This window comes from Mya arenaria, chromosome 9 (assembly GCF_026914265.1).
Source record: "Mya arenaria isolate MELC-2E11 chromosome 9, ASM2691426v1".
Classification (NCBI taxonomy): domain Eukaryota; kingdom Metazoa; phylum Mollusca; class Bivalvia; order Myida; family Myidae; genus Mya; species Mya arenaria.
This window is the reverse complement of record NC_069130.1, coordinates 74,791,809-74,804,175: the sequence shown is the minus strand read 5'-3', so window position 1 is coordinate 74,804,175 and position 12,367 is coordinate 74,791,809. Positions and strand designations below refer to the sequence as shown.

The 12,367-nt window shown below is 35.4% G+C and overlaps 1 protein-coding gene across 1 annotated transcript; it reads right to left on the bottom strand.

Moving 5' to 3' along the window:
• Positions 1–10,222: 10,222 nt before the first annotated feature.
• On the bottom strand, positions 10,223–12,021 carry LOC128245406 (zinc finger protein 862-like). Its single transcript, XM_052963542.1, has one exon. The coding sequence runs from the start codon at positions 12,003–12,005 to the stop codon at positions 10,512–10,514; it is 1,494 nt and encodes a 497-aa protein (XP_052819502.1). The 5' UTR covers positions 12,006–12,021; the 3' UTR covers positions 10,223–10,511.
• Between the last annotated feature and the right edge of the window lie 346 nt (positions 12,022–12,367).

Sequence of the window (12,367 nt, the reverse complement as noted above, 5' to 3'; positions counted from 1 at the left end):
ATATTTTTCTTATGTAGTTTTGACATTTTAACATTTACACTCTAGGCAAAAGAAATAAAAAGTGAGTCGGTTTCATTAAAGGGACTGTACACCAGATTGGCACTAAAGAAGTTTTCTTCTGCAACGAATCTCAGGGCAATTATTTTGTTTGCAATAATTGACAGGACCAGCTCATTTCCATGAACCCAAAGGGTATTGCACATATTAATTGCTAGAGCCACTGATGGAATATCACATTGTTTATTTAAGGGGCTGCTGATCTTTTGGTTAATCCTCATCTTGGAGGACTCCTTTGAGAGCTTGTGGATGCAGTTATCTGCACAGCCGAGTTATCTCTTTAGGGGCCTTCCTCTGATGTTTGAAACATAATTATCTTTCTATAGATAGCGTTTTTTTTTCTTATTTCGGGAATGTAACATATGCCAGTGACATTTGGATTTTGAAATTATACAGCTATCTGGTTGAAATTTGGCCAGTTGACAGTGCTTAACCGAAGAATATTGATGTTTGAGTATGAAATTGTAAATCTAATAATACATAATATAAATTAATTATACATTATTTTCTTATGTAGTTTTGACATTTTAACATTTACACTCTATGCAAAAGAAATAAAAAGTGAGTCGGTTTCATTAAAGGGACTGTACACCAGATTGGCACTAAAGAAGTTTTCTTCTGCAACGAATCTCAGGGCAATTATTTTGTTTGCAATAATTGACAGGACCAGCTCATTTCCATGAACCCAAAGGGTATTGCACATATTAATTGCTAGAGCCACTGATGGAATATCACTTTGTTTATTTAAGGGGCTGCTGATCTTTTGGTTAATCCTCATCTTGGAGGACTCCTTTGAGAGCTTGTGGATGCAGTTATCTGCACAGCCGAGTTATCTCTTTAGGGGCCTTCCTCTGATGTTTGAAACATAATTATCTTTCTATAGATAGCGTTTTTTTTCTTATTTCGGGAATGTAACGTATACCAGTGACATTTGGATTTTGGAATTATACAGCTATCTGGTTGAAATTTGGCCAGTTGACAGTGCTTAACCGAAGAATATTGATGTTTGAGTATGAAATTGTAAATCTAATAATACATAATATAAATTAATTATACATTATTTTCTTATGTAGTTTTGACATTTTAACATTTACACTCTAGGCAAAAGAAATAAAAAGTGAGTCGGTTTCATTAAAGGGACTGTACACCAGATTGGCACTAAAGAAGTTTTTTTCTGCAACGAATCTCAGGGCAATTATTTTGTTTGCAATAATTGACGGGACCAGCTCATTTCCATGAACCCAAAGGGTATTGCACATATTAATTGCTAGAGCCACTGATGGAATATCACATTGTTTATTTAAGGGGCTGCTGATCTTTTGGTTAATCCTCATCTTGGAGGACTCCTTTGAGAGCTTGTGGATGCAGTTATCTGCACAGCCGAGTTATCTCTTTAGGGGCCTTCCTCTGATGTTTGAAACATAATTATCTTTCTATAGATAGCGTTTTTTTTTCTTATTTCGGGAATGTACACGTATACCAGTGACATTTGGATTTTGGAATTATACAGCTATCTGGTTGAAATTTGGCCAGTTGACAGTGCTTAACCGAAGAATATTGATGTTTGAGTATGAAATTGTAAATCTAATAATACATAATATAAATTAATTATACATTATTTTCTTATGTAGTTTTGACATTTTAACATTTACACTCTAGGCAAAAGAAATAAAAAGTGAGTCGGTTTCATTAAAGGGACTGTACACCAGATTGGCACTAAAGAAGTTTTCTTCTGCAACGAATCTCAGGGCAATTATTTTGTTTGCAATAATTGACAGGACCAGCTCATTTCCATGAACCCAAAGGGTATTGCACATATTAATTGCTAGAGCCACTGATGGAATATCACTTTGTTTATTTAAGGGGCTGCTGATCTTTTGGTTAATCCTCATCTTGGAGGACTCCTTTGAGAGCTTGTGGATGCAGTTATCTGCACAGCCGAGTTATCTCTTTAGGGGCCTTCCTCTGATGTTTGAAACATAATTATCTTTCTATAGATAGCGTTTTTTTTTCTTATTTCGGGAATGTAACATATACCAGTGACATTTGGATTTTGGAATTATACAGCTATCTGGTTGAAATTTGGCCAGTTGACAGTGCTTAACCGAAGAATATTGATGTTTGAGTATGAAATTGTAAATCTAATAATACATAATATAAATTAATTATACATTATTTTCTTATGTAGTTTTGACATTTTAACATTTATACTCAAGGCAAAAGAAATAAAAAGTGAGTCAGTTTCATTAAAGGGACTGTACACCAGATTGGCACTAAAGAAGTTTTCTTCTGCAACGAATCTCAGGGCAATTATTTTGTTTGCAATAATTGACAGGACCAGCTCATTTCCATGAACCCAAAGGGTATTGCACATATTAATTGCTAGAGCCACTGATGGAATATCACATTTGTTTATTTAAGGGGCTGCTGATCTTTTGGTTAATCCTCATCTTGGAGGACTCCTTTGAGAGCTTGTGGATGCAGTTATCTGCACAGCCGAGTTATCTCTTTAGGGGCCTTCCTCTGATGTTTGAAACATAATTATCTTTCTATAGATAGCGTTTTTTTTTCTTATTTCGGGAATGTAACATATACCAGTGACATTTGGATTTTGGAATTATACAGCTATCTGGTTGAAATTTGGCCAGTTGACAGTGCTTAACCGAAGAATATTGATGTTTGAGTATGAAATTGTAAATCTAATAATACATAATATAAATTAATTATACATTATTTTCTTTATGTAGTTTTGACATTTTAACATTTACACTCTAAGGCAAAAGAAATAAAAAGTGAGTCGGTTTCATTAAAGGGACTGTACACCAGATTGGCACTAAAGAAGTTTTCTTCTGCAACGAATCTCAGGGCAATTATTTTGTTTGCAATAATTGACAGGACCAGCTCATTTCCATGAACCCAAAGGGTATTGCACATATTAATTGCTAGAGCCACTTATGGAATATCACTTTATTACTTTAAGGGGCTGCTGATCTTTTGGTTAATCCTCATCTTGGAAGACTCCTTTGAGAGCTTGTGGATGCAGTAATCTGCACAGCCGAGTTATCTCTTTAGGAGTCTTCCTCTGATGTTTGAAACATAATTATCTTTCTATAGATAGCGTTTTTTTTCTTACTTCGGGAATGTAACGTATACCAGTGACATTTGGATTTTGAAATTATACAGCTATCTGGTTGAAATTTGGCCAGTTGACGGTGCTTAACTGAGGAATATTGATGTTTGAGTACCCAAAGGGTATTGCACATATTAATTGCTAGAGCCACTGATGGAATATCACTTTGTTTATTTAAGGGGCTGCTGATCTTTTGGTTAATCCTCATCTTGGAGGACTCCTTTGAGAGCTTGTGGATGCAGTTATCTGCACAGCCGAGTTATCTCTTTAGGGGCCTTCCTCTGATGTTTGAAACATAATTATCTTTCTATAGATAGCGTTTTTTTTCTTATTTCGGGAATGTAACGTATACCAGTGACATTTGGATTTTGGAATTATACAGCTATCTGGTTGAAATTTGGCCAGTTGACAGTGCTTAACCGAAGAATATTGATGTTTGAGTATGAAATTGTAAATCTAATAATACATAATATAAATTAATTATACATTATTTTCTTTTATAGTTTTGACATTTTAACATTTACACTCATGGCAAAAGAAATAAAAAGTGAGTCGGTTTCATTAAAGGGACTGTACACCAGATTGGCACTAAAGAAGTTTTCTTCTGCAACGAATCTCAGGGCAATTATTTTATTTGCAATAATTGACAGGACCAGCTCATTTCCATCAACCTAAAGAGTATTGCACATATTAATTGCTAGAGCCACTGATGGAATATCACTTTGTTTATTTAAGGGGCTGCTGATCTTTTGGTTAATCCTCATCTTGGAGGACTCCTTTGAGAGCTTGTGGATGCAGTTATCTGCACAGCCGAGTTATCTCTTTAGGAGTCTTCCTCTGATGTTTGAAACATAATTATCTTTCTATAGATAGCCTTTTTTTTCTTATTTCGGGAATGTAACGTATACCAGTGACATTTGGATTTTGAAATTATACAGCTATCTGGTTGAAATTTGGCCAGTTGACAGTGCTTAACTGAGGAATATTGATGTTTGAGTACCCAAAGGGTATTGCACATATTAATTGCTAGAGCCACTGATGGAATATCACTTTGTTTATTTAAGGGGCTGCTGATCTTTTGGTTAATCCTCATCTTGGAGGACTCCTTTGAGAGCTTGTGGATGCAGTTATCTGCACAGCCGAGTTATCTCTTTAGGGGCCTTCCTCTGATGTTTGAAACATAATTATCTTTCTATAGATAGCGTTTTTTTTCTTATTTCGGTAATGTAACGTATACCAGTGACATTTGGATTTTGGAATTATACAGCTATCTGGTTAAAATTTGGCCAGTTGACAGTGCTTAACTGAAGAATATTGATGTTTGAGTATGAAATTGTAAATCTAATAATACATAATATAAATTAATTATACATTATTTTCTTTTATAGTTTTGACATTTTAACATTTACACTCAAGGCAAAAGAAATAAAAAGTGAGTCGGTTTCATTAAAGGGACTGTACACCAGATTGGCACTAAAGAAGTTTTCTTCTGTAACGAATCTCAGGGCAAATATTTTGTTTGCAATAATTGATATGACCAGCTCATTTCCATGAACCCAAAGGGTATTGCACATATTAATTGCTAGAGCCACTGATGGAATATCACTTTGTTTATTTAAGGGGCTACTGATCTTTTGTTTAATCCTCACGACATGTCTTTATTTATTTAAGGGGCTACTGTTCTTGTGGTTAATCATCATCTTGAAGGACTCCTTTGATAGCTTGTGGATGCAGTACCTGCACAGCCAAGTTATCTTTTAAGGAGCCTTCCTCTGGTGTTACATTATATATAAGCTCACAGTTTTTTTTGTTATTTTGGAAATATAACATATAGCACTGACATTTGGATTTTTTTCGCATCAATTTTGCCAAAATTCAGAGAAATACTTAGGATATGATATATATATATTACACCAATAAATAACATTTGGATTTTCAACATAATATGTGCATACTCTGTTCACATCTTACATACAGCTTAAAGATAATCCCCTTGTTTTTACTGTATTAATTACAGTCTAACTCAGTTGGCTAAAACTTGCAACAACAACAGCAAAAGTGGCCAACTTCCTGTTTTTCTTCAAAAAAACATCTTTGCCAAAATTACAACAAAGGGTCACAATTGATCTATAACAACAACAACAAGAGCAACAACAAAAAAATGGATGGCTTCTTGTTTTGCTTTAAAAAAATCTCTTCTGAAACTTCCACTCCAGTTTCAATGAAACTTTACAGGAAGGTTCCTTGGGTGACCCTCTACAAAAATACAACAAGGGGTCATGATTGATCAACAGCAACAACAACAAATGGCTAACTTCTTGCTTTGCTTTAAAAAACATCTCTAAAAATATTGGTCCAAATTCAGTGAAACTTTACAGGAAGCTTCCTTGGGTTACCACTACAAAAATACTACAAGGGGTCACGATTGATCATCATCAACAACAACAAAATGGCGGACTTACTGTTTTGCTTTAAAAAGATCTCTGAAACTACCAGGCCAAATTCAATGAAACTTAACAGGTAGCTTTATTGCATGACCCTTACAAATATAAAGTTTAAATTGTAACATATTTAGCTCGACTATTCGAAGAATAGGTGGGCTATACTACTCACCCCAGCGTCGGCGTCGGCGTCCGGTTAAAGTTTTAGGGCAAGTTGGGATTTTCACTTATAAGTCCAATACCCTTCATTCAATTGACTTAATACTTCACACAGTTGTTCAGGGCCATCACATGATGAGGTTAGATAACTCCATATTATTCTTTACACAGATTATGGCCCCTGATTGACTATGGAACTTAGGTTAAAGTTTTAGGGCAGTTTGGGATATTTATTAATAACTTCTATACCCTTTGTTCAAATGACTTAATACTTCACACAAGTGTTTAAGACCATCACCCAATGAGGTTACATAACCCCATATCCTTAATGCAAGTTATGGCCCCTGATTGACTTAGGTTAAAGTTTTAGGCAAGTAAAAGTTAAGGGCAAGTTGGGATTTTAATACAAAAAACTTCTATACCTTTCATTTAATGCACTTAATAAAATTCAAAATAATTTACGACCATCTTACAACAAGAAACATAACTCCATTTTAACCCTAAATACAAATTATGTCCCTTGAATATATATATATTTTTTTTTAATTTCTTTTGACATTTTTACATTCTTAACCATATTTTTACCAAGGGAAAACTAGGAGGGCTATACTATATGGCTCTTGATTTTTTTTGATTTTTTTTAAATTTTATTTTAATTTCTTTTGAAAGGCATATTTATATATTCTTTACCACATTTTCATAATGGGAAATTAAGTTATTTAAATGACTTGCGTCATTTTTCGGGTAGTGGGAGGGCAGCATCAATGTCACCTTATGTATTGAATAATTTTAGTTAGGTTTGACATAAATAGACCAAACATGTTAATATTACATTGTTATTGTATTCACTTCTAAGCCAAAGCAGCAAAGTCGAGCGCGCTGTCTTAGACTTACGACAGCTCTTGTTGTTTATACAGGTACACAGCGAGAATTCGGAAGCTACGACCACCAAGGCAAAGAGCATTCTTGCAGAACTATTCCTCAACACATATCCAAAGATTGAAATGAGCATCAACCAGATCTTATTAGGGGAAGATTTGACTCAGGAAAACCTTGAAGAGTCCATGCAACAGCTCAATGATTCACAGAACAACCTAGATATGCCTGCAGAGGAGCTGCAGGTAAAAAGTTATAAAAGCTAAAGATCTACTTTATTTCATGTCAGTCTAAATCATTTTTCCTTTCATTCCTGGATTTTGCATTGCTATAATGGCAAGAAATCATGATTTTTAGCTATAATAGGCTGATGGTAAGCTATTAGGATCGATAAATGTCTGTCGTTCATCGTCCGTCCAATCTTAGTTTGTTAACACTCTAGTGGTCATATTTTTGCCTCAATTGTCACGAAACTTGGTAAGGATGTTGATCATCCCAGTAATTACTTTGAGGAGTTCTAATATCTGTCATGTGTTTCCGTTTCGGATAGAAAAATCCGACCAGAGGGCACTGCATTGCCAGGTAACGAGGCTTGCTGAGTTACTGGTCATGCAGCGTGCCCGAGGGTCGGATTTTTCTACCCAGAACAGAAACACATGATTGATATTTTTTCTATCACACCATAAATTACATTTTTTTTTTGTGAAAAAACCCATAGAAAAGCACATTTTTGTATTTTCACCAAAAGTGGTGCAATGATGTTTACTGACATTATGACGCGCAGTAAGTTCCTTCAGTATCACGTCTTTTAAGGGTTATTTTGTTTTGTTTTTAAGGTTTATTTTTGTAAAGTAAATGTTTATGGAACTCATCTATTGAAATCTCATAATTATGGTTACATAAAGTGTAAAATAAAAGAAATGAAAAGTATTAAGTCACAGCGCGTGACTCATCTGGCATGGGGGCGATGCCAGATGGAGTTTTCCAGCACGGCTGAATTCACGGGAAATGGTTATACTGTGTGCTAGAAATGGGTCATCTCGGTTGAAAAACTAGGTCACATAACCCCAAAATAAAAAAATCTTGTTAACATTCTGGAGGCTACTTCTTTAGTCCAACTATCCTGGAAATTTGTCATTACATGATAGATATAATATATTCAATTAAACATATATACAACGATGAAATAGTAGGTTTAAAATCTCAGACATGAGAAAAGAACTGATAATCAATATTTTAACATGAAACATTCGATACTTTTACATTACACTTTCATTTCACTTACATAGGTCTTAACATTGGTGAGTACTATTATGATAAGGAACCCAATCATAAAACATAATCCTCATATCATTTATTCATCAGATTTTATATCTAGTCCCAACCAAAAAATACATGTATTTTGGCTATTGTTTTATTGTTCATCAGCGAATATCTGTGATTGAGATTTCAACAACCAAAACCTGAGATAATTCTTGATTTGTTGTTTTATTATCCCCCGCCAAATCGAAGATTTTGGGGAGGGGGATATTGTTTTGGCATTGTCCGTCCGTCCATCTGTCTGGTACCATATCTTAGTAGGCATTGATCAGAAAATGTTCAAACTTGGTCAGAATGTTCCCCTTGATCATATCTCGACCACTTTTAAGTGGGTCACTTGGGGTCAAAAACTAGGTCACAAGGTCAAATCTTAGAAACATCTTTGGAACATACTAGAGGCATTATACAGGGTCAAATATTCACGAAACTTTATCAGAATGTTTTCATTCATGAACTCTTGGTCGTAAATAAAACTGGGTCACATATAATTGAAATTTAGGTCACTAGGTAGGTCAAATCTTAGAAAAATCTTGTCCAGAATCATATCATGGTAATGATTGGTCAAGTTATGTTCAAAATTGGTCATGATGTACCCCTTGTAGATATATGGACCACTAAACAAAGTGGGTCACATGGGGTCAAAAACTAGGTCAGTAGGTCAAATCTTAGAAAAATCTTGTCCGGAACCATATCATGGTAATTATTGGTCAAGTTATGTTTAAAATTGGCCATGATGTAAACCTTGGTAAATATGGACCACTTAAAAAAGTGGGTCACATGGGGACAAAAAGTAGGTCAGATCTTAGAAAAATCTTTGGAACATACTAGAGGCATTATACATGGTCAAATATTCATAGAACTTCATCAAAATGTTTTCCTTACTGAAATCTTGGACGTATTTAAAACTGGGTCACATATGATCGAAAATTAAGTCAAAAGGCCAAATCTTAGATTTTTTTTGTCCAGAATGGAAATGATTGGTCGGATTATGTTCAAACTTGGTCATGATGTACCCCTTGATGAAATATGGACCGTTTGAGAAAGTGGGTCACATGGGGTCAAAAATTAGGTCACTAGGTCAAATTTAAGAAAAATCTTTGAAACACATTAGAGGCAATATGTATGGTCTTATATTCATGAAACTTGGTCAGAATGTTTTCCTTGATGAACTCTTGGACATGTTTTAACCCTTTAGCACATAGGCAAGTGGCCAGATTACACCTCCCAGTCAATAGCCAACTTACTGATAATTTTTAAGCAGTCCTTATCTGTAAAGGAATTTTAGGAAATCGAAAAAGAGCAAATTATAACAGCAGTTTGACCTTAACCCTTTACCTCATGTAAACCAAGCCATATTAGGCCAGCCAGTGCATGGCTTATCAGTACATTGATAACCAGAAGCCAATAGATAAGGTGTCCCTATCAGTACCCCTACTGCATATGGATTTATTGGAAATGATTGGAAAATTGACCCTCATGCATTTCAAACAAACTTTTCTAGTGTTTCTTTTCATTTGATCTTTTAGTGGTCAATGTAAAGTTTGTAGAGAATTAAATTTCCAATCTATTGATACAACTTATTTTCTCATGTCTAAATTATTTGTTCATTATATTTACCATCAAACATAAATGCTTGTGAAAAGTTGAGAAATTATCATTCATTTCATTTTATAAGCCACTAAAATTGCCCCCTGTGCACTTTTAATTTATTTTTCTAGTATTTCATAAGGTTTTATCTATTATTTATAAATACAAAGTTTGTAGAGAATAAAAAAAATAATTCAGTGGTATATACTTTTACTTTCTAGTCCCATTATTTCCGCATAAAACATATATTTAAAACAGAATAAAAAAACATGTCAACTTAATTTCAATTTATTCAATGTTATAAACTTATTTATACACAGTAATAAACAAAATTTAACAAACATGATTTTAAAGATGAGTATTTTAAAAAGAAAATTGAATTAATTCAATTTTTAAACTTTTAATACACTTATGTACACAGCAAACAAGGAAAAATATACTTATGACAAAATATATACATGTTGAATTTATTGAATATTGAAATATATAGTAAATCAGGGTTGTCATTAATATTCATTGTAGAAGGCTGAAATATTATTTGAGGCGGCTGAACGTCCGAGCGTCGAAGACGCGAGTTTGCTAGGGGGGTCCGGTGGCATGCCCCCCCGGAAATTTTTCAAAAAAACGGTGCCAAATCGTGGCATTTGAGCAGTTGTGGGCCCATTAATCGTCCGAATTTGGTCTCTAAATTTTACTACTTTTTACTTAGTTTTCTGGGTTTGTTATACTGAAGAAAAAAACCCAAGATGTCATGACTTTGCAGGGAGAAGCATGCCATCTCTTGGAAAATTTTGAAAATAATGATATGCACTTCTGGCACTAGAGCGATTTCGGGTACAAGTAACAACACTTAATAACTACTGTACCTGTGAACTTTACTTTAAAACTCAGTTTTTGATTATTATTTGTTTAAGAACTTGAAGTATTACCAAACTGCACAGTCACAAATTTTTGGAACAACAATCTTCGTCATCTGACCAGTCTGAATCTGAGTCGCCAGCATCATACTCGTCAAGGCTAAGCTTTTTTAAAGCAATGTCAACTGCTGTCCTGATGACATCTTCACTAACATCCATATATGGATCTGTCTGGACTCCAGCATCCTCAACATCTATGACACTTGTAGCACTAGCAGCTGTGACTGTTGCTGATCCAGACTGTTTTGGAAGTTTACGCCTGTTTCTGTTCTCTAACCATGCATTTACAGCTGCCTTCACTAGCTGCTGACCTTCCAGGGATGATGGCTTAGGAGCATTTATGCAAATGTGAAGCAAAGACTCTAACATGGATGTACTCAGTCTGTTACGCAGCCTTGTTTTCAAAGCCTTCAGTGTACTAGCACCTCTCTCAGGCCATGCATTAGAAACTGGGAGTGAGGCTATCACTTCTGCAATGTAGATTACATTGGGATACAGTTGCCTCACTGCAATATTCTTTAGCAGTTGTAGAAGACACCATTCAGTAGTAGTTTCTGTTTGTTCTTTGCCTGATTTAACAGAATCAGGCATGCTAGGTTTGATGACATCTCTCAAATGATATTTCATTCCTTCCCACTCTGCTTTCAGTCTGTCTGATTTATCAGGATTTTCCTTGAAGTAATGATTAGACAGCACTTCAATTTGACCGTGACCATAACTCCTCATCTCAACACCAGAATCAGGCACCAGCATTGGATCAAAAACATTGAATGCTTCCAAGACTGGTGAGCTATCTGTAAACCTGTTGTCAATGTTCTCAACCAAAGCACTGACATATTTTTCAAATAGAGTATGCAGTTCCTTTGCGTCATTTTGATTCATTTTGATTTCAGCACACATGTCAGTGAATGATTCAATGTCCCGACTAAGACTTTCCATTGGTTTGGCATCAGCAACGAGATTATGTAGCCTATCTTTTGTCATATTTATAGCGGGTACAATGGCTGCAAAACTCAAATATCCCTTTTGGAATCGACGGGACAGATCACCAAGGATGGGAAGAATGTCTCTAAGAATGTAGATGACGCCAATAAATTTGAGCTTTTTCATCTTCGTCAGCAAACCTGAGGCTATTGCATCACTCTCTTGGAAATGCGCAAGCGTTTGGAGAACTGCCTCGTAGTCTTCATGAACAGCTTTTACCGAAGCTTCAAAACTCAACCATCGTGTGTGGCATGCTTTTTTCAGGCGTTTGGTTACACCCTTTACAGCTTTGCCCTCAAGCCGTACAGATTTCAGCTGGGTTTGAATTTTCAAATATGCTGCCATTCTTTTTGGCGAGTTCTGAAAGTACTGCCATAACTGCCTAAGCAATAGCTCTACATTGCTGATGTATTTCAAGGTATGATTGGTATCTGTGCATGCAAGGGCAAGACGGTGGCAAACACAATGTACATTTAACAGTAGAGGATTGACCTGTTTCAGTCTTGCAGCAACACCAGAGCGTTTGCCAACCATCACGGAAGCACCATCAGAGGTTAGCCCAGTAAAAGAAGACAAGTCCAACCCTCCACGCTCCTCAAGTTCTTCAAGAATCAGAGTAGTAATTGCATTTGAATCTGCAGACTCAAAAGATTCAAGAATGTTCTGGCAAGCCAAGAACTGAGTTTCAACATGACCAGTCTCTTTGCAAAAGTACTGTATGAAAGTTACAAGATTTTCAGCTACTGATACATCTGATACTTCATCAGTAAGTATACCAAATGCTGATGCTGCTCTCACCTTACGCAGTACTTCATTCTTCATAGTCTGACCTAGAGTTTCAAAGATTTCCTGTTGGGCTCCCCTGGATCTATGCCCAAAGTATTTCAAACTGTCTA

Coding starts and splice junctions, on each gene's coding strand:
- LOC128245406 (XM_052963542.1), bottom strand. CDS start 12,005: ATGGTTGGCAAACGCTCTGGTGTTGCTGCAAGACTGAAACAGGTCAAT.